The sequence below is a fragment of the Rhinolophus ferrumequinum genome, chromosome 7 (assembly GCF_004115265.2).
Source record: "Rhinolophus ferrumequinum isolate MPI-CBG mRhiFer1 chromosome 7, mRhiFer1_v1.p, whole genome shotgun sequence".
NCBI classification, from domain to species: Eukaryota; Metazoa; Chordata; class Mammalia; order Chiroptera; family Rhinolophidae; genus Rhinolophus; species Rhinolophus ferrumequinum.
Window position 1 is genome coordinate 11,113,900 of NC_046290.1, and position 22,452 is coordinate 11,136,351.

Consider the following 22,452-nt stretch of genomic DNA (forward strand, 5'->3'; position numbering starts at 1 on the left):
TCATACATACATTCATTCATCAAGCATTTTTAGTGACCACTTATCAAATGTCAGGCACTGTGCTAGGCCTCAGAAATACAGCGGCGGATAAGGGAGGCATGTTCTCTGCTTCATGGAGCTCCCAGGGTAGTGAAGCTGGATTTTAAACAAGTGAAGACAAATAATCACATAGACACATTGTGTTAAGAGCTATGAGAAGCTGGGGCCAAATGAGGTCAACTTTCAACCAGAACACCTGTGCCGTCTTTCTGCTGCTCCCTCCGGCTCCTGCCGTCCAATACATGCAAATGTATTTTCCGTCCGTGTCAGTCCTATGAGATCTGAGTGCTCTATTTGATATCAGGGACGTCACATGTGGAGAGGCCCCTCCACGAAACGGACGCTGTGGTTTGTGACGCACGCTGAGTTGGGGGTGACAGAAGACTTAACTGCCATGGGTATCTATCTGCCTGACCTAAAATCACAGGGGAGCATGCAAAGCAAGAGTTTTACAAGTTCTCTATCACCTTTTTACAAGTTCTCTATCACTGCCTTCCCCTCCCACCCATTTCACTCCTCTTGCTCGAAATGGACCATCCAAATTCCAGGATGGATCAGAATTTTCAGGCCAGCTTTTCACAAAGGAGGTGGCCTTGAAATCAGTGAGCCTCCGCGTTCACTCTCAGAGAGAAGGAAGCGCTCACACGATGCCCTGAAGCTAGCTGGTGCTGCGAGAAACGCAGACTCACTCCTTTGGTCTTCAAATAGGAAGACGCTGCCTGTTCACAGTGGAGGAGAGTGACAGGGCTATGAGTCAGCATAAGTGGATGACCTGACAAAACATGAAATCGCCAACTTGGTTCACCCCTGGGACCTGGACATGTCAACACTTCAACACATTTTAACTTCTCTGCCAAGGTGCCACCAAGACACACACAATCTCAGGACGTATGTTTCCCATTTCATTTTCTCTCATCCCACCCAAGAGGAACTACCACCACCACTGACGTGCCCCAGGACACTGGATGGAAAACTCCCGGGTCACCGTGGCACAGTTCAGCGCTTTGACAAGAGACTGGAGGTCAGTGCACAGTGTTGGTGGCACCAAAGCAAGGATGCCTGAGACTGTGAGTTGGACATTAAAATTAGAGTTGGGATGTCTCATAAACTAGGGGCTTCCAAGTCACCTCACAGACTCTTGTTTCAGGGGAGCATTCTGGAAGACTAAAAGAATGCTTTCCACATATGGATTTGCTTGAGCTCCCCCCACCCCAGATGAGCTCCCAAAATGAGGAAGGCATATGCATAGTCAGAGGAAGGGTTCTTCACTGTACCTCATGCCGCTCAACGGTCCCAAGATAGAAAAAGGTCCAATGTCAACTTACTGCCTTCTGGACGCTTCCCCACTCTCCTCAGATGAGTCCTGTGCCAATCCCACTCTGCCCATTTTGTCTTTCAGGGTGAGAGAGTACACACTCCAGGGCTGGTCCCAAACAGCTATATGGACCTGACACCACTTGTTCTCCGAGCCCTTCCCAAGGGGCCAGGCACACTGCAGACTTGCGTGGGCTTTCATCCGCACCAGGACTCCCTGAATTATAGTATTACCCATAGAGAAAAAGTAAGGAAACGAGGCTTTGAGGTTTTGGAACTTGTCCAGGCCTTGTACCTGTTGAGAGCGAGGTGGGGACATTCTGTAAATGGCTCTTCTAGTGGCCTGAAGCTGCCAGCGAGGGTGTCCAGGCCTCAGCAAGGCTGCCAGCTGCCAACATTTGCAGCAACTAAACCGTGGGTATGGGAGTGGGTCATGCGTGGTGTGTGGCTACGGCCACAGATCACATGAAGGCTTTAATTCTTTAAAGGGAAGAGGACAGTGTGAGGCATGGATGGGGTGCAGGGGGCAGGAGAAAGCGGACTGCACCTTCCAGGTGGTGCATTCACATCCGAGGGGCCCTCTGTCTGAGGGAGAGAGTGACAGCCCTGCCTGGGACCACTGTCAGCTGGTAGGCAAGGGCCACTGCTTTGGGAGCACATATTGGGCAGATGAACTATAGGAATCCTCAGCCTCGGGTGTATCACAGGAGATGGAGCAGCTCAGCTCTCATGGATATACATGGGAAGGAAGGGAGATTCCGCTTCCTGGTGTCTGCGAGGTCACAGCAGGGCCCTCCGTCTGTAGCACAGCCCCCAGCCTTGGAGGGGACTCAGACACTTAACTCCCCCACCCCACCCGCCTTATCCAAAATAGGGAGCAGAGGACACCTGGCTCCCACTCTGCCGACCAAGCCGCCAATCTCAGGGGGAAAATGAAAACACCGTGAGGTCAGTGACTGCCGGGCAGCTGCAGGATTAGTGGGGCCCTGGCTCCCCCTGCGAGTCTTGTTCTGAGCATGAAAGTGGGTTCAACTCAGGGGCTCTCCTCCTTGTCACACACAATGAAGATAAATAATAACAAGGACAGGTGGCTAGGATGAACTGAATGCACACCATTCTGTATTAAATGCTGTACATACATGACCTCACTCAAGCGTCCTCAAAGCTCCGCGGGGAGATGTGACTATTACACCCCCTTTAAACATGAGCGCAGGAAGGCAGCGAGAGGTCTGAACTCCAGCCTGTCTTACCCACAAGGGCCTGCCACTCAGTGCAACCACTGACCTCGGGAGACCTACCCTGCCAGCGGGGTCACGGACCTCATCTTAGACTCAACAAGGAACAAAAGCGCTTGATTGCTTATAAGAATCTATTACGGACACACTTTGTATTTCGAGATTTTTCCAGAGGGGATTGAAATCATCTCTTCGGACACGAAGTTCACAGGTCATTGTAAGGCGCCTCAAAGAGCTCTGAATCAGAGACCATTTCCCCGGGAAGGAAAGAGGGCCTGACTTCATTCTCTGTTAGAATGAGCCTGGAGGAAATAAACAAGTTATTTTGCTCCTGTGATCACGTGCTCCGACCAGAAGCCAGCGGGAGAGTCCTTACACTTCAGTGACTAATCAGATGATGGGCCGTGAAACACACCCCTGAGTGTCATCAGAGTCCAGGCATTTACACTGGGAATCCAGAAATAAGCTGTCACCAAAGGGATGTGTGTCCTCTGGAAGTAATTTCCAGAACATGTTTCATAATCTAGGGCCAGGACTCAGTGAGCCAGACAGGAAAGGTCAAAACACAACCCCTCGTCCTGCCACACCCGCCTCATCTTTTTCTGCCCACACAAACTGCTCCCTGCGTGCGGCCCTGTCCCTTCTCAGCCACCACCAGGAAAGCCGGCTGTCCCAGTATGGACGTCCTGCTGTGTCACTCCACTATCGCTGAAGGCAGGTCTCATCCCTTCTTCTTCAACATGTTTTGAGTAACTGTCAAAAATTAACGAGTAGTTTACTCACCAGAGATTTAGATGCCAAATAATTACTGGTAACAGATTCTCCACTTAATAAATGTGCCTGAATTGAATGACATGTTTTAAAGTAACTTTCCTTTTTAAAGTAATGCTTGCTGGGAGTAGAAAACATGAATGACACTTAAATGAACAGATAAGAATTCTGCCCGAGGGAAGCACGCATTCACATAATTTTCTTTTTAAATGTAAAACTTATGATGATCTTATTTATATTCTTGGCAGCTTTCCGTTAGGACAGAGCATTTGGCTGCTGATAAAAATGCAGACACTCACTGAGTCGCTTACCAAAATCGGATCCCCTCTTGATGGGGGCCTAGGCATCTGAACAACAGCTTTCTCCTTCCGACCGGAATTCCCCGACGAAAAGTGACCAACACAATAGGCTGCATGTCCAGTGGCAGTGATCTCTATCTGACTGACGCATTTGAAGCACTTGTAAATTTCTTACGAGCAAGTCAATCACCTCATTACACTTGTTTATCGAGTAGAGTCACTTATAAAGTCAATAATGATAAACCCTGAGAGGACAAAGCGTACCTGCTAAGTGGGAAGGCGGTGGGAGAACTGACGAGGCTGGACTCGGAACTCAGGATTAAGGGACTGACCTCACACAGGAACACTGGTCGTCCTCTGCGGACACAGGCCAGGGCTACATGATGGATTCATTTCTACCATGAATTCAGTGATGACAGAAAGGATCTTAAAAACTGAGATTCTGAAACCCCTTTGATTCCGATCCCTTCAGGAAATTCATACACATGCCTGTGAATGATTCACTTCGGTCACTGCAGGAAATCAAATCTGGGAAAGGCAGGCTTGTTAATGAGTAATTTGGAACTAACGGATGATTATATACAAGGGAAAGGAAGGAGAGGGATAGTGTGTGCCTGTTCCAGATAAGCACAGGTGCTGGGCACCCCACATCCATCAGCTCCCCCATGCTGGGAGCAACCAAAGAGAAAAGACCTGTCGGAGCACAGAAGGGGGCCGGGGTGCAAAGTGGCTGTGAAGACATTTTTCACGATTGGCTAATACGTCCTGGGCGTCTTTTGGGGGGATCAGAGAGTAGAGCAGCTGCCTAACAGGGACAATTCTGAATAACTGAATCAATTCAGTCAAGTGGCAAGTCAACAAACACTTATGTGACCTCACCGCTTGAGGTGCCAGGACGAACAAACCTTAGACTCATTCCTACCCCACGGTTTACGTGTGTGAAGAGACTCAACTAATAACCACACGTTTTTGCATATTTTATTAGTTAAAACTGCCTCAATTTCACACTTGACTTTGTCCTTAGATGTAAAGAAATATCCAAGTTTAACAATAAAAACTAGTCTATATGCCCATGGTTGAAACAACAACTAAAAGAGTGGTTTCATTCTTGTTGCCTAAGAAAAACTACTCGGGGAAGGGGGGGATTAACAACATGATTGTTTCATTAAAACATAACTGGGGTATGTGTGTGTGTGTGTGTGCGCGTGTGTGCGCGCGCGCGCTCAGGGGCCACTATAGCCTCGTTTCTGAGATCTGAGGACAGAAACGTGCCGTTTCTAAAGTAGCAACTTTGTTGAGGTATAATTTACAGAAAATAAACTATGCACTTAAAGCATAAAATCTGGTGAGTTTTGACAGATGCTACCACCCACGAAGCTACCACCACAAGCAAGACACAGAACACTTTCTATGCCCACCTAAGAAACACCCACCCACCCGAGTCACACTCCTTTGAAACCCAACTCGGCCCCAGAAAACCACTGCTGCTCTGCTTTCTGTCACTACAGATGCGTGAAGGCGTGAGCTTTAATGGCACTCGGGGGAAAAAAAACTACCCACCGGACTTGTACCTGAATGTTTTTCAGTTTGGGGGTGGGGGTATTGATTTCATTTTGCTCTTCTACATACAACCATAGCCGGTGACAGGCTCTCCAAAGAAGACAGGCCTGGGGGTGGGGAGCTGTTAGTTTTCGAGTCGGCAGAATCTTTTGCCTCCCTCTCCCCCCAAACCTTCTTTGGTTTTTGCTGTTATGACAGGCAAGCACAGAAACTGAAAGCCATCCCCCAGGTAAACACCGCTCAGCTCTCAGGTCTACACTTGTCCATCTGTACACTGTGTCTCCACAAAGCATCCTTTTGTTTTTTAGTGGGTAACACATTATTCTCAAAGGCAAAGGACCTTTTAATCATTTTGACTGAAAGACATAGGTGCCACACAGCACACAGGAAAGGGACACCCCAGCAGTATAAAAGGGTGTCGGAACTAGTTCTGGAACCATCTGTAGAAAGTTTAATAAAATTCCTTTTGGCTTCTAAATGGAACAGCTCCTACTTTTATTTGTGTTCTCATTCATGTATTGGTGTTGACAGCTGTGCTTGCTTTGTTTTATTTGAACCAGCTTTTTTGACATGTAATTGACACACAATAAACTGTGCGTATTTAAAGTGCATTATTTGATAACTTCTGACATTTCCACACCCATGAAACCACTACCAAAATCAATACAATGAACAATTCCATCACCCTTCCAACGCCTCCTTCCCTGGACTCCAAGCACCACGTCAGCTCCCTCAGATACCTGAGGACACCTTCAAGCTGCTTCAATTCCTGGTTCCTTGCACTTCTTGGTTTCAGTTTCCATACGATACTGAGTCCAAATAATAATTCCTCCTTTATTAATGATAGATTGAGAGGTTTTTGTTTGTTGTTTCCAAGAAGCTTCCTTGGAAAGACAGGTAAATTAGCTCCCCAAGACTCACAGTTTTCCGTGTCCACAATGCAGCTTTTTTTTTTTTTGCTCTTGGTCATTTGAACACTGTCGCTCTGGGGGCCAGGAGTGCTGGATGGATGCCGCTGGCTGAGACAAAACGCCGCACACGGGTAGTGAGCTAAAAGCCTTTGTCCCTCAGTGACAGACTCAAAACAAGTCCAGTCTTCACAGGTCATAAACTGCAAAGCTATGAGATTCAATGACCAAAATCCCAAGGGGGGGAAAAAACACTAAAAAGAAAATTTGCTTTGGTACCTCTGCTTTCCCATTGCACAAAACCTTGAAATTTCCTATTCTTGATAAAGAAACATTCAACATCTGAAACGACGTGTTAGAAACAACATGTTATCTCAAAGATGGTTGTGTAGTTTAAATATGAGACGTAATTATAGCAAGTGATTGGAAAACAGCAATAAAGAGGATGCTGATCTAATGTACACAAAAATTAACACCTCACCCCAAGTTTGAAATATTAATCAATGCGTACAATATAAATTTGGTGGCCGTATTCCAGTATCCCTCCCCCTCCTTTTTCTTACTTGGTCTTCAAACTATTATTTCAATGAGCAAAACAGAACCAATCTAACTACAGCTGTGGACTTGCTCCCCTGACGGCACGATATACCCATGAAAACTTTCTGTGATGATGTAATACTTACAGCTATTTTTATTCTGCAGCCACAGGCTCTCTCTCTTTATGTAGAACAAATAGCAATGGAAGCTCTTTAAAAATCACTTCAAAAGTGAAAATGACACAGCTTCAACTTTGCCTGACAATGTATAACTCTTGTTATTCCTACCACTTCTCTGACATTTGAGACCTTCTCCCTTGTTCCAACATCAAGGGAAATACAATAAAATCCTGACATGATATGAGGTCTGATGCTAGATCTCCAGCAGAGTGCCTTATGCATTGCAGGCGGTTACTAAATGTTGGAAGAACGAGCCACTTCCAAGCTCAAGACACCGACAGGGAAAGTGGCCCCAAAGTTGAAGCAGGGACCCAAAATAGCAGCTGTTAGAGACCTATAGGGCACCCAGGGTAAACGTCCCCACCCCTTCTCTATTCTCAAACAAAAAGATTGACATTTACGAAGCATTTCATCCCTTTATGAATATCACAAGAGTGCAGAATTTCTGAGTCATATGCAAAATACAAGATATTTTCTTGCGGGAAAGCATAGATGGCTAATAGACTCCTGCAGAGATAACAGGAGACTTTGGTGACTTCGGAATAAAAACAACATTTTTAAAACAGTCTACAGTCACGTTTCGACCATACTCTTGCAGAGCCCGGCTCCCAGTTGGCTCTCTGTTAACTGTTATTGAATAACCGTGAGTATTACCAACAGTGGGAATTTAATCTATGATACAAAAGCATTAACTCTTGTTTCAACAGCACTAATTTAAGCCGCAGAAATAGGTTGATGGTTTTGCCAAAACTATGTCTCGTTCTTCCAAGTTCCCCTTTCAATGTGTACAAAGAGGACCTTCCATAAATATAAGGGTACACAGTATGTTCAGTCCTGTAACAGCAGGATTTTTTTAAAGCCCTTTAGCTCTGAATAGATGAATACACACAAATATGCCATCATAGTATCAAATTTACCAATAATGTCATATCCTGAAATTATTCCTGAGTTAACTGCTCTGATTTTGCGAAGGGAGTCTGTGACTAAAATGGTCCACAGCAAAGTATCCGGACATCCCCTGAAGTAACTCCTGTAATTCAGGAGTCCCGGAGAGGAATAGCAATAGCAGGAAGGAGCTTCCAAAAAGCATATGAAAGGGAGCACTTCTCTGTATCTAAGCGGGTCGTGAGATGCTAGAACTACTCAACCGAAGGGACTAGCAAACAATTCCTTCTCCGGAATCTGAGCGCTAGACAGATTATCTCAATGATTTTGTTTCATGACGATCTTTTTCCAGAGGCTTGGATCACTGGTAGCTTCATCCTGCACTCTAATTCTGCATTCCTGTGACTTGTGTCAGCCAATTAATTCCCTCTGCTTACCCTCCTTATTCACTTCAAAATGGGGGAGATGGGCAGGAAGAGAACCCCAGGCCGCGAGGTCACACAAGGTCCAGGCGATGAGCTCGGGCAACAATAGTGACGCAGTGTTGGGGTGTCACCCCGGTCGCCCGGCCTCATCCACTTCTCAATGGCCTCCCTCTACTTCTCGAAATCACCCGCTGAGCAGAGAATTGCTTGTTTTCCATTCCAGAAATCAGTTATCAGTAGCAAGAGGAAAACTTTCTCCAGGATTTTAGCTAACTACTCCCGACTATTGATTAAATTATCGATCCCATATTCTAACCAGCAGGAGAAAATTCATTTATTACAAGCTGTGTATTCTTCCACTGTTGGTGGATTTTCATGCCTTGAACGCAGAACAAACACAAACTTATAGGTTAATGTCTAACTTTCCACGTGCCCCACACAAAGAGCACAAATTCCCCCAAACCAGGAACATGTCTCCCCTTCCAAGAGGCAAGTAAAAATGGCTCAACTCAGGCACCAACGCATTTATTGAACATCTTGTATCTGCGCCAAACTGGGGAAAGGTGGCCTTTTCCAGTCCAGTTTAGTGAGGACCTAGATTGGGACAGTCCTGTTTTGACCTCAAATTAGTTTCAGATCTACTTCTCAATTTAAAAATACAATTTCTTTTCCATTTCGAACTTCTCTCAATTACTGAGTCTTCATTATCTATTCCAAGAATGGTACAGCCATTAAAAGTTCTTTAAAGCAAGATGATTTCATTTTCCAACTTAGCTCCAGGGGGGGAAAAAGTCCTTAAATGTGCAATTTATTCAAAATAAATATCCATTTCTGACTTGAGGATGTTTAGCTTGACACACGCTGGAATTCAGACAGTTTGCTTTCCAAGACAGATGACTCCTGAGTCATGATTGAAAATATCATCACGTTTTAATAAAGATAACAACAACTGACCCCGCAAAACTGAGGCAAACATCAAGGAAAAGATCTTTTAGAAATGCGTTTTCAGTGGAAGTAATAATACTATTCAAAATCTAAAGCTTGCAGCTCAGGAGAACTAAATACTGAAAGCACTTCTTGTGCTTTAAATGGCATTAGATGGCTCTGAAATTATAGTTTAAAAATACTCTCTAAGAATACAAGCCAAATGACTCCAGGATTATAAGTTCTCTCTCCCAGTTGTTCAGGTATTAAAAACAAGCACAAGTAAGAATAGCCTTGAAAAAGACTAACAAACAGCATATGAGTAACGCAATCTACCCAATAAAAGTACTACATCACACGCCTTTCCCCCTTTTTACCAAATACCTCTAAATAATAACGTAGTCTCTCTCTCAACTGCCTCCTTCCTGCGTATTCCTTCCTCTTTCAAAAATAAACAGAACTGAAAAGGAAACATGACTAAAATGACACATGAAGAGCACATTTCTGGGTCCTCCCTTCAGAAGCATCACTCTTGCTGCTTGAAGCCCCAAGGCTGCCTAGAACACAACTTCTCCCACTGGCATTCCAGCATCTGCCAGCTTACCTAATGCTATCTTCAGTTTTCCAGTAGAGATTTATGGACTATGAGCAAACCAATCCCCTGCCCAGGTCCCCCTCTGCCCCAGACATAATCCTGGCCCTAGTGACAGCCCAGACTCTTCCTGCAAGCTTTTCCCAGCAGCTGGACGGCTTGTGCAAGTCCCTGACTACTGGTGGAACACAGTTCTCCCTTTCCACATAGCGCTTCTGCTTCACCCACACCGTCACACTGTTCTATTCTGAAAACAAAACCAAACAAGAAACAAACAAACAACTTCTCACTAGTCACAGTAGTCAAAAGGTGGGAACAATCTAAATCACCAGATGATGACTAAATAGGTAAAATGTGGTCTGTCCAAATAATGGAATATTATTCAGCCATGAAAAAGGAACAAAGTTCTGACTCACGCTACTACGTGGGTGAACCCTGGAAACATTATGGTCAGTGAAAGCAGCCGGGCACAATAAGGCCATACATTGTATGGTTCCATTGACATGAAACACTCAGAGTAAGGCAAATCCATACAGACAGAGAGCAGATTCATGGTTGCCAGGAGCTAAGGGGGAGGGAGAGGGAAGGGAATGCTTAATGGTTATGGGTTTGCTTTGGGGGAGATGAAAATGTTCTGGAACTAGACGGTGTGGTGTTCGTACGACACTGTGAATGTACTAGTGGTACATTCATGGTAAATTTTCTGTTACGTGGATTTTACCACAATAAAAAAAAAATTAGTAACAACAAACAAGCTGCTGCTTTTCTTGGTCACTGTTTAATTTCTCTCCGTTTGTTCACCACATTTTCTAATGTGTGGTTCATGCTACCAACCTCTGTTTTCTTATCCGTAAGCCCCTGAATTGGGTTTCTCACGCCAAAAGAACTCTCCTTCTCCATACACATAAACAAGAAGCACGGAGAACGATTTCTAACGGTCTCCACAAACATTCGGATACAATCCAGTGATCTTTCTCAGTGCTCTCAGAGCCCACGTAACAGCCTCCTCCTTGAAACGCTCTGCCCCTGGCTTCCAGGCATGGGGTCTTCACGACATTTCTCGCCCATTCTGACCTCGTGTTTCCCTTTTCCAGCTCTCCTTGCCCAGTGGGAACAGTCTCCCAGGCCGGGCTGGGTTCCTTGTCCCTTTCCACTGCCGCAACAACTTGGTCACTTGGGCCATCATCCCTCTAACCCTCCTTGTTTGAGGATGCAGATCTCCCATTAATTGAGCTCAAACTGTATTTCAGCGGACAGAGATATGACCCAGCAAACCTACCCTCCACATTTTCAAAGGAAGCTGGTTCTCTTCCATATGAAGGAACATTACATTCGTTTACCATCGCTGCGAAGTACCAAATTTAGTGGCTTAAAACCACACAGATTTGTCATCTTACAGTTCTGGTGATCAGAGTCCAGAATGGATCTGCTGGGCTGCCTTCCTTCTACAGGCTCTGGGGGAGAATCACGGCCTCTTCCACTTTCTAGGGGCTGCCTGCACTACTTGACTCGTGGCACCATGCTCCACTGCCAAAGCCAAAAGCGCATCATCTTCTCTACTCTGACCACCTGCTCCCTCTTATAAAGACCCTTATGATTACATTGGGCCTCCTGGATAATCCAGGGTAATCTCACCATCTTATTGTCCCACCTTAATCACATCTGCAAAGTCCCTTTTACCATGGAAGGAACATAGTCATGGGTTCTGGGCAGGAGAGGTGGACATCTTTGGGGGGGAGGGCCGGTTCAGGGGTATGGGATGGATGTGGACGGGTTACTCAGTCTACCACAAACCCTCCAAGGTCTCCAAGACAGGCTTCCGCAGCCATTTCTTTTGCACACTTTCTAACAAGCAGGGACCTTTGCCCTCAATATTTCACAGGTCAATTCACACCTAGAGGCCAAGAATTCACCAAGAAGTCCTCTCTTCATGAAAGTGCAAACTAAGCAATTTTTTGAAATTCAAGATTCAAGAATACTGAGAGCTGTACACGTGTGCGTGCATGTGTGCGGCAGCGGGGGAGGAGAGACCCATATGTTCCCATTTATTTCCAACAGAGGAAAAGTATTAAGTCAGGGACCAGTGAGGAAAGGAGAGACTCCTGAGAGCACGTAATAAACAATATTCAAAAGATTTCATAAGAGAGTGGATAGAAATAAGGAGTAAAATGGTGATGCACTCAAAGTGCCACTGAGTTCTTAGAGGCCTCAAAAATCATCAGCTTGTCCCTAAACTAAGAAGCACAGTCATCTGTCATTGACTTGTGAATTTCCTCCCCACCCAGTCTGTCTTATTCTCCACTGATGCATCCTTCTATCACTTCTCTTACTCCCTGTTCATTTTTTTCACTCCCCCTACCACCTTAAAATATATGCGTACCCATGCATATGTGTGCATGTATACAAACATAACTTTTAATTGTCTTTTCTTCTTGTAACTGGAGCCGTACTAATGTTTTTGCCCTGATGAAATATGCAGGTCCTAACAACACTTTGGAGCCAGGAAGCTAGCTAGGTTTCAACAGTAGCTATTATTCTTCGCTTCTACAACATGCTGGTGTCCCATCTCTTATGTGCCCTCTAGTGGCGGGCAGCACAAGAACAGTGCAGGTCCTGCAAGGAAGTGTTACTAAAATAGGTGTCAGAACCCAAGAATTGGTACAGATTTTACACAAGCTTTCAAATATACAGTATACAGGGCACTGTTCACTTTATGCGTTAGGCGTTTCTTTCTGTGATCTTTGGTGCTGCCCTGTAGTAAACTCAAACTCACAGAAGCAACGGTCTGTCTGGTAAAAAAAAAAAAGTCCAGTGAAAATAGAATGTATAAATAAATTGTGCTGTGGTCACATGATGAAATATTACACAGCAACAAAAAAACGCAGGAGAGCTGTACACAGCAACATGGATTAATTTTTCTGAAATCTGTTTAGTGTTAACACACTAGTTCTAGAAGACTATACAAATATGATACCACTTTTACAGACCTCGAAAACAAAAATTTTATGTAGGAATACATGTAATTAAAATATATGTATATGTATACATATGTTTATATGTATATTTATACTCTATCTTAATACATTTGTATGTATACACGCATTGTATGTATATATTTTAAAAAGCAAATGAACGAACAGCACAAAATTCAGGACTATGCTTGCTTTTGGTGTGGGGAGGGGGCAGGGGAGGGTAGGGAGACACACCAGTGTCGGCCCTGGTTGGCAGACAGGTTCCCGTGTGTTCATTTTATGGTAATGTCTTACAATTTATGTGTATGTTACATACATTCTTCAACATATCAAATATGATCACTAAAATATAACTAAAGAATATGTATAGTATAGGTAGGTAGATTGATAGACTGACACATTGACAGCTGATATCTGAGAGATGGACAGACAGACAGACAGGCCAACAGAACCCAGGTATGTGTTTTTCAGAAGAGAATGCGATGTCTTCCCAGATCCATTCCTGTTTGGCCCAAAAACTACGGTTTGGGAGCATAAGGCTGTGGAGATCAGTCTTACTCTGGACACAAAGAGTTTCCAAGTTTTACTTAAAGAAAACATTCTTGGGGATGGATACCTAAATCATGAGCATGTGCACTGAGCCCCCTTCACCTGTACCAGGAGGCTTCACTGTGATTGTCGCTGAGCCTCCGATAGGAAGAACTAAAGGACTCGCATACCACCTGACCTGGGAAATATTCACGTCGCCTTATTACTTACCAATACATTAGTCGTTTTTCTTCACCCCAATCCTATGAGACGTAGTGCCAAGGAACACGGGGGCTGGTTGGGCCACAATGCCTCTGACTTGTTTCTGAGGCTCCATCCATCCCCTCCTTTGAGCTCAGCTGCTTCTCTGGACTTCGGCCCTGACCTTTGTTTCAATGACTGGGCCGGGCTAGTCTCTCTCCTTGTAACCGGAACCGCATCGCTGGATGGCAGCTCTCTGGCACTTAGGTGAACCGAATACCTGGCGCGGCGCTGCCTGCACGTGCCACCTCCCACATCTCCAGCCACTGGCCCAGCCCTGCCTGGTACAACACCCTCCTCCCCCTTTCAGCGACCCTCTTATCCCTCATGATAAAGGCGATACATGTTCCATACAGAGAAAGAAGAAGGGGAAACAAAATCCACCTGTATTCCCTTCACATGGAGATATTTATGTAACAACACGGAATTATAATGTACTGTGCATTATACCTCCCTGCACTTGCTGTAAATCTACAATTTTTTTTTGTAATTAGCAATAAAGGATAAACTTTCATATCCCTAAATATTCTTTTACAACATGATCTGAATTAGCTATATAATATCCTATTTATTCCAGTTACTATGGCTGAATTTAAAAAAACCAAAACAAAAAAACCCTTAATGATATAAAACAAAAATCAGTCTCATACACAGCTTCTACCTCAGGGCCTTTGCACTTGCTATTCCACCTGCCTAGAAGCTCTTCTTCCAGACATGTTTCACTACCTCACTCCTTCAAGTCTCTGCTCTAAAACCTTGTTCAGGAAGGTCTTTCCTGGGCACTTTATTACACTTGACCCTCCCTGCCCTCCTTCACACTCTCTAATCCCCGCAATTGCTTTAGTTTCCCTGAAACAAGGTTCACCATCTAACATTATCTATTGTAGTACGTATTTATTTTCTGGCTCACTCACTAGAACGTCAACTACATTCTACACGAGGACACGGCTGTTTGTCTGTTGTTGCCTTTTTTCCTTCCACAAATGTCTAGAAGTTCTGGCAATAAAGACATTCAATAAATCATTGAAAGGATCGATAAATGAATAAGCACATATATATAAGCTTACAAAAAAACTGGAAGAAAATAAAATTGAAAGTGAGTTTAATTTCTGGGTAATGGGGTTATAAAAGGGATTTGGGTTTTCATCTTTTAATAAGTTTCCAATATTTTCAGTTTTCCAAATTAGCATGTATTACTTTTTTAAAAATAAAGTTATATTTTAAACATTATTAGGCAAATATGACTATAACAATGTTTGTGAATTATATATATATATAACTATATATATATAACTATATATATAACTATATATATATATACGGGAACTATATAACTATATATATATATAGAGAGAGAGAGAGAGACTTCCAACTACCTGTGAAGTCTTAATGTATATTCAAATAATTGCAACATAAGCAGTTAAGAGAAATGTTAACTACTAGTCACTCTTCCTTCTCTGGTAATTTAAATTTACTGATGCAAGAATGCTATTAGGAAACAATTCGTATAGTGTAATTATTTCAGATATTTATAAAGGAACTACATTTTCAAATACGTAATAACTTAGGCTCTAAATCTGCAAACATGGATTAAAATGGTCAGAGCTGGAATTGTCATTCGTTATCACGTGGCAGTTGAGACCCAAGGGGCTGCCATGGGGAGTGACGACGTACACACACTTTCACTTATGCAAAGATGTCCTTCTACAATAATGGGGAGGATGGTGATTGAACTCATGTTAAATCAGATTACTATAGAATTACATTAAATGTTCACTTATTGAATGAAAATGTTAATTTAATTTAATGAAAAGTATAATCAAGTGTGATACTGAGTGCTTTTCACCTAGGAGCTCTAGGTACTAAGTCATTTAGGGTCACCTGAGGGCTGCTGTCCCCAGGGAGCCAGACCCCTGGGATTTTGCCCATGTTTTGACTTGATAAATCTGCTTGAATATAAGGAGCATGTGTTACTCATGAAAGGAATATGCAGCCAGGAACAGGTCTAACAATTCACAGCTCTTGTCAGTGAAGCCAGTGGGTGATGAAATGTATTGCCACTTTCATTTTATTTTATTTTTTTTTTTTTTATAACTGCTTGTTTAATCATTCAATTTCGTGAACATCTAAATGCTAAACAGACCCCAAAATAAAGACCAATTTGTAAAACTGGGCCATTTTAATGTTCTTTACAATAGAATAAATAGTTCTCTTGACTGCAGACATGGAAGCTGTTTGGTACTCAGAAACATCACAGTAAAGGTGGTTTTCTTGATTGATGTATAATCTTCAATAATTATAAGGAGTTACTTGTATGAACTGCTGTCAAACCAGTAAGACTGCATTTATGCATCCATCATTTTCAGGATTGTTGGTAACCTGAGCATATTTTCCCCAAATAACTTTGCCTCCTTGTGTCACAAGGCCCAACTCACTCATGTTCACCTCAATGACTGTACCTTTGGTAATAACACCCAAAGTTGTATAAAGTGGGGATTCTTTTTTACACCAAGGATTGGCAGGCAAAAGGTAGCTTTCAGTTCAGGATGTGTTACATGTGCCTTCTTGAAACGTAAGCCCATTGGCCTAATGAATCTTTCATATTTAGGTGGTTTTCGAGTAAAGCCATCTCCAACAAAGCAGACTTTAGTAACCATCCTCTTCCATGCTTTCTTCTTTCTCTTCCCTGTTCGAATAACTTTTAATACCTCTGTTTCTCCCTGGGCACGAACTTTGGGCAGAGGGACTTCCCATTTTCCCGCTTTTTCTTTGCGTTTTTGTTTAATCATATTGGAAAGTACTTTAGCTCGGGACTGTCCCTCTCTGTCCAGTAGATACGCAGGTACTGCTCCTTGTGGAGTCTTTTCATCATCCTTTTGTTTGGTGTTTCTCTTTTCATGCATCTTGATAGTCTTTTTCATCTGTATTTTCTCAGCATGGCGCTGTTTATGGTAGAGTTTAGCTTTGAGACCAATCATCTTTTTTGCCTTCTTTGAACGTTCATGAGCCTCTCGACCTTCCTTCTTTCTCTTTTTCTCATGGTAATCCAAACGGTATCCATAGCGCTTCCGGTGTAACTCAATATGTTCGTTTTGTGGCATGGTTACGACCGCGCAGACGCCAGGCGCAGTCCCCTGGGCGCAAAGAAGCTCTCGACTTTCGGGTCTCAGAAACTCGAGAGCCTACTCCATGCAACTGGCGACAGGAAAGGGAAACTTTGAAAAAATCTCATTTTATTTTTAATGCCTCAAGAAATTTATCAGTTACTGTCAGAAAGATCCACGTCAATTGCATGGAGGGATTGTCCCCTGAACGCAAAATCCAGGCATGTACTTTAGTTTGACAGACACCTGAGAGAAAAGAATGGCCCTTAAATGTCTAGCATAAGGCATTTTTAAAAACTCATAAATAATCTTTTCTATAGGTACACACCGATGGGGAAGAATAAAGCAGAATTCTCCACACCACTGTCCTCCAAAACAGCTTTAAAAACTGCTTATCGTCCTACGTTCCATGCTTGTCTGCAAATGGGGTAATTGTCAAAGTACCACTTTTGAAAAATGAACACAACAGAATGGAATCCGGATGAAGAACTTTGAGAAACTTTCAGACCCTTCTCAGTAGCTCTGGCTAAGAGCTATCTATCCGTCAATGAATGGATCCGCTCTTTCCTGAAAGAGGAAGAAAAGGGCTTTGACTCTCCATTGTGAAACACATACTACAGAATTGTGCGCATTTATTATTTTTTTAAAGGGAATAAAAGGCCTATTTGGATTTTTATTTTGGCAGGGTAGAGACTTTTAAAGTGGTGCTTAGCTCCCAGGCTACCCCAGACTTCTGTTGCCAAAAACTTACCCAAGTACATAGATATGCTTATGCTACAATCCAGCATATTCTGAATTTAAGTGAATTTTTCTTTCCCTGAGGAAAATAATTTTTTTTTCTCATTTAATGCAACCTAATGTATCCTTTATAGCAAGGTTTTCTTTTAAAACTCATGGAGATGTGTGGGTCCCTGTCTATAGTTCTGATTGCAATTACACTAAAAAATACAGCTTCCAAATATTATGCCTTATTAGAAAGGTACAAAGCAGAAAGTTACAAAATACAGGTTATAAACACATTTAAAAAATGCTAAAACTGTAAAATCTAGTAGTTTCAATGCATGAGTCAGAATTACTGCTGTGCCAAAACAACAAAGAAAGAAACTCTTAAAGCTATCATGTTAAAAAAAAAACAACAGGCCCAAAATGGAGTCACTTGTGTTAAGCTCATGTCTCCAAACCAATATTTAGTACATGTCCTAACTGCAGTTTCAACCTTCCCCAGGAATGTAATCTTAACTGGTCAGTCTAGAATTTTCTGGTGAGCACCAATGAGATCATCTGCTCCATGGGCCCTTTCTTTCCATCCCCCAAAGGAAGATGAGGTAATCAGCTTTCCTTATTCCTTCACCCTTCTGTCTATAAAAGCCTTCCAATTTGTACAGCTCCTTGGACCTCCTTTCTATTTCCTGGATGAGATGCTGCCCAATTCATGAAATGGTCAATAAAGCCAATAAGATCTTTAAAATTTACCAGGTTGAATTTTTGTTATTTAACACATGTGACTATTTAATGCTTTTTACTTGGTAATTCACCCTGTCTATGCAATTTTGATGAGTAATGATGATTCATGAATACAGAATACACAGTTTACACACTAAAATCTATTCCTCCGAGGAGACAGTTTAACAAATGCTAGATGACTTTTCACTTTTAACAGAGACATAATATTGCGCTCAAGGATTTAATTAGACATCTCTTACTTAAAGGCCCCAACTCGCTCTGAGCATATGAGCTGGGGCAAGATCAGAACTTGGGTTTTACAACCAGAGATTCTTGGCTCCTCTTCCAGGGGGATGGGTCAGGGGGGAGAACCAGCTAGAATGCTTTGGTAGCTATGAGGAAACTGACAGGACAAAGAGCATTTCATCCCATGAAGCGGGGCCACACAACTGCTTCCCTGAGAGCAGGTGAGAGAGAGTCAGGCTAATGGAGCCATCCTGCAATGTGACCAAGCTAGAGGTAAAGAGCTCACAACTCCTGCTAATCCGTGCTAGCTCTACAAAGACTGTGAACTCTCTGCTGTGCTTGAGGTAAGGCAACTAGATCTGATGCCGCTTATACCACTGAAAAGCCACCTCCACTTCCTGTGAAGGATACCCTGCAAGAGGCATGGGGCTTCCGGGGAAGTCTAGTAGAAAGTCCCAGAGCCCACAGCCATAATATTCAAAATCATTACTTGCCATGAAAAATACCTGTATTTTCTGTAATTTGGCACTGAACAATGAAACAAGATTTATGATGAGAACAGCTCCTTAATCTGGGTTATAATGTATAAAACTATTAAAGAACTAGGTAAAAACTTTTTTTGAATTATTGATATGTATCTAAGTCACTTCTTTCTAATTTACACTTACTTAGAAAAACTTGGCCTAACTGAAAACAATTTTGTGCACAATTTTTCCTTTGTTAACTGAGGATTTTATTCAGTCAGCTGCCGCAGTCACATGCAGAAATAAAAAGCTTAATATTATACTATGTATGGATCAAGTTTCATTTCAATACTAGGAACGAGTAGTCATAAAAGATGTTAATTTGGTTAGGCTGACAGACAGCTCTGTATAAATCCTGTTCACAGATTGTAGAGTTAGTGCTCGTTGTTTATTAAATAATGGGTCAAGCATGGGCCCTTCTCGGAATTTCCTCACTGAGAACCACGTTTACACGGAATTAATTTTCCAGGTACAAAAATCAATAGGTGAATAACGTCTGATTAAAATGATCCAATCTTTATTGTTGACGACAATATTGGAAATTAGATGCTGGCTCTATGGTTATGTACTACCATAAGGTTAACACATCCTTCACGTCACATAATTACCACTTTGTTGTTGTGGTACATTTAAAATTTACTCCATTAGCAACTTTCGAGTATATAATACAGTGTTAACTATAGTCCCACTCTGTATACATTAGATCCCCAGAACTCATTCCCCTTATAACAAAGTTTGTATCCCTTTGACCAACATCTCCCCATTTCCCCACCCCACACCCTCTCACAACTACCAATCTACTCTGTTTCTGAGTTCAGCTTTTAGATTCCAGATATAAGTGCGATCACACAGTATTGGGCTTTCTCTATCTGACTTATTTCACGTAGCACAACGCCCTCAAGGTCCATCCATGCTCTCACCAATGGCAGAATTTCCTTCTTTTTTTGTAAGGGCTGAATAAATATTCCATTGTGAATATATACCAATTTTATTTATCCATTTCATCTGCCAACAGACACTTAAGTTGTTTCCATGTTTTGGCTATTGTGAATAATGCTGCAGTAAACATGGGGGTGCAGATATCTCGTGAAGATCCTGTTTTCATTTTCTTTGCATATATACCCAGAACTGGCATTGCAGGATCATAGGGTAGTTTTCCATTTTAATTTTTTGAGGAACCTCCATAGTGTTTTCCATAGTAGCTGAACCATTTTACATTTCCACCAGCAGGGCATGAGGGCTCCCTTTTTGAGGAGCTCCTTTTTAATTTAAAAGCTTTTAATTTAATTTAAATGGCTTTATGAAGAGAGAATGGTCCGTTATTTGCTTCCTTTCTAACAGTGAACTTATGATCCTTAAATGAACCAAGTAAAGTCCCACGAAAAGAAGGTCTGGCTCATTCTGAGACTGAACACAAACTACTAGACAATGCAGAGAGAGGGAACACTAACCCTGGTTTGCTAAGCCGGGCACCCCAGCTGTGCAGGGCATGGTGGTGGTGGGTGCTGATTTCTAACTACTGCCAAGTGAAGCGGGAGGCTTCTAAGCTCAGCACCTGCGACCGTGGAAGGGGAAAGATCCTGACCCACATGGCTCCCAGGAGCAAGACAGCATCTCTCTCTGCTCCAAAGATCCTCTTACCCATTACTGTCTTTTACCCTTAAAGCGGTTTTAAATTTTCAATGTTAAAAACACAAGCACTATCTGTACTAGATGCCAAGAAGCACTGCAAACAACGTACCAAATCATCAAAAGAATTCAAGGAAAAAATATTTTAATTTCACATCTTCAGTGTGAGATAGAGAAGAGAATGACATTGCACAATGGAAACTGCAGTGAAAAAATATTGGATAGTATCCCTTCTAGAGCGAATTAATTCACGTTGAAAGAGGCAGTGGCCAAACAAGGACATAAATGGATGAGAGTATGAAAGAATACTGATGATTCTGACTCTGATCCCACCTTCTGATCACCAATCATAATTGCGGCACCGAGTCCAATGTGTGAAGTTGTTCTTTCCCCCAGACCACCAAAGCGATTCTCGGACACCAACTGGATGTCCTACAATTCAACTCAATTCTGACACTCTCTACCTGGAGACTGAGTCAGGTTCCCACACATCAAGAGCTCAGTTCTACAACCCCGCCCCCGTCCCTTCAGATGCCAATCACAAGTCCAGGTTATCTATATCACCTGTACTTCTGACCAACCAGCTATCGATTGTAGGTTCCCACGACCCCATCTCTCTGGGTTCGATTAATTTCCTAGAGCAGCTCACAGAACTTGGAGAAACATTTTACTTCCTGGATTACCTGTTTATTATAGAAGAATATGACTCAGAAACAGTCAGACGGAAGAGATACATAGGACAAGATTTAGGGAATACCTTGGGGAATACTCTCCCCAAACCTCCACGTGTTCACGCACCCAGAAGCTTCTCAAACCCTGTCCTGTAGGGGTTGTAGGAGGCTTCATTTCACAGGCTCGGTTGATTCAATCACTGGCCATTGGTGACTGATTCAATCTCCAGCCCGTCTCCACTCCCAGAGGTCAGGGGATGGCACTGCACGTTCTAGCCTCCTAATTACATCCTTAGCTCCACTGGCAACCTGCCGCATATCCTTGGTGCTTTCCAAAGTCACCTCGTTCACATAACATAAGACAGCTTTATCCCTTTCATTATATAGGAAAACCCAATGGTTTTAGGAGGTCTGAGCCAGAAACGGAGACGGAGACCAAATACACATTTCTTATTACAAATCACAAGATCACAAACACAAATCTCTCAGATTAAATCACAGACTTTTTAGGACTGGGAGGGATATTCAAAATGATTCTCTCTCTTACTTTCTCATTCAGCAGATGAGAAAATTTGAGGCCAAGAGAGAAATGAACTTGGCAAGACCACTCACTGGAGGGGTTGTTGAAATCAGGACAGAAGATTAGTTGCACCTGAATATACATGTAGGTGATTCTGAAGTGAATGAGACCTTTGCCAAAAAAGGTTATTTCCATTATCATGCCCTTCCCCAAGCACTAAAATGTTACAAATCTAAAAAAGAAAAAAAAGAAGAAGAAAAAAGAAAAGCCATATTATAAGGAGCCACTCATTCCTTGACCAAACTCAATATGAGCAAAGTGAGTTCCTTGGTCCTGCTGTGCTTGCTAATATTTTCTCCAAATGATTATCAAACACTCAAAACAGCTTCGATATTAAGTGCGAAATTCTCAAAAGCGAGCAGAAGGGTCATAAAATTACCCTTTACACCTGAAATAAGCATTATTTCCAAGAGCACAGCTTTTAAAGTTACATTATACAAAATACCAAGTTATGTTTTTCTCCCCATAGGTTTTTAATGGCATTGTTTTGTCCTGCTTTTTGTGCATTCATTTCATGCTGTCCCCTTTGATATAAATCGAGCACCCCAACCACCTCTCTCTTTAAGAATATTTTTAAGGCAGAATTAAAAACAAAATAAGTACCTCTAAAATTCATTTTACTAGGCTATTAATCCTTATGCTTTCCTCATTTCTCCACTTCTCATATGCACAGTCGGTGAAGTGAATTATGTTCCCCTCATCAACTGCCCTTGCACTTTTCTCTCCCACTTGCAAACAGCACTTTACTTCAGGATGGGTGACGCCAAATGAAAAGGGAAACGACTTGCCTCTGGCTGGGCAAGGAGTCAAGAGGTCAGCCAACATT

General features: G+C 42.6%; 1 protein-coding gene and 1 pseudogene across 2 annotated transcripts in view; both read right to left on the bottom strand.

Annotated features, from left to right (window-relative positions):
- RETREG1 (reticulophagy regulator 1) overlaps positions 1 to 22,452 on the bottom strand; it is a 112,732-nt gene that overhangs the window by 49,924 nt on the left and 40,356 nt on the right. Inside the window, exon 1 of one of the 2 annotated variants that reach the window (XM_033110181.1) lies at positions 3,671 to 3,789. The exons of the other annotated variant lie outside the window; for it this stretch is intronic. Within the exon in view, the coding sequence (XP_032966072.1) occupies positions 3,671 to 3,774 (104 nt within the window). The 5' untranslated portion in view covers positions 3,775 to 3,789. Of the gene's footprint in view, positions 1 to 3,670; positions 3,790 to 22,452 lie in introns of those variants that run through there. 2 annotated transcript variants of the gene reach the window in all.
- LOC117024724 (ribosome biogenesis protein NSA2 homolog) lies at positions 15,590 to 16,633 on the bottom strand (annotated as a pseudogene).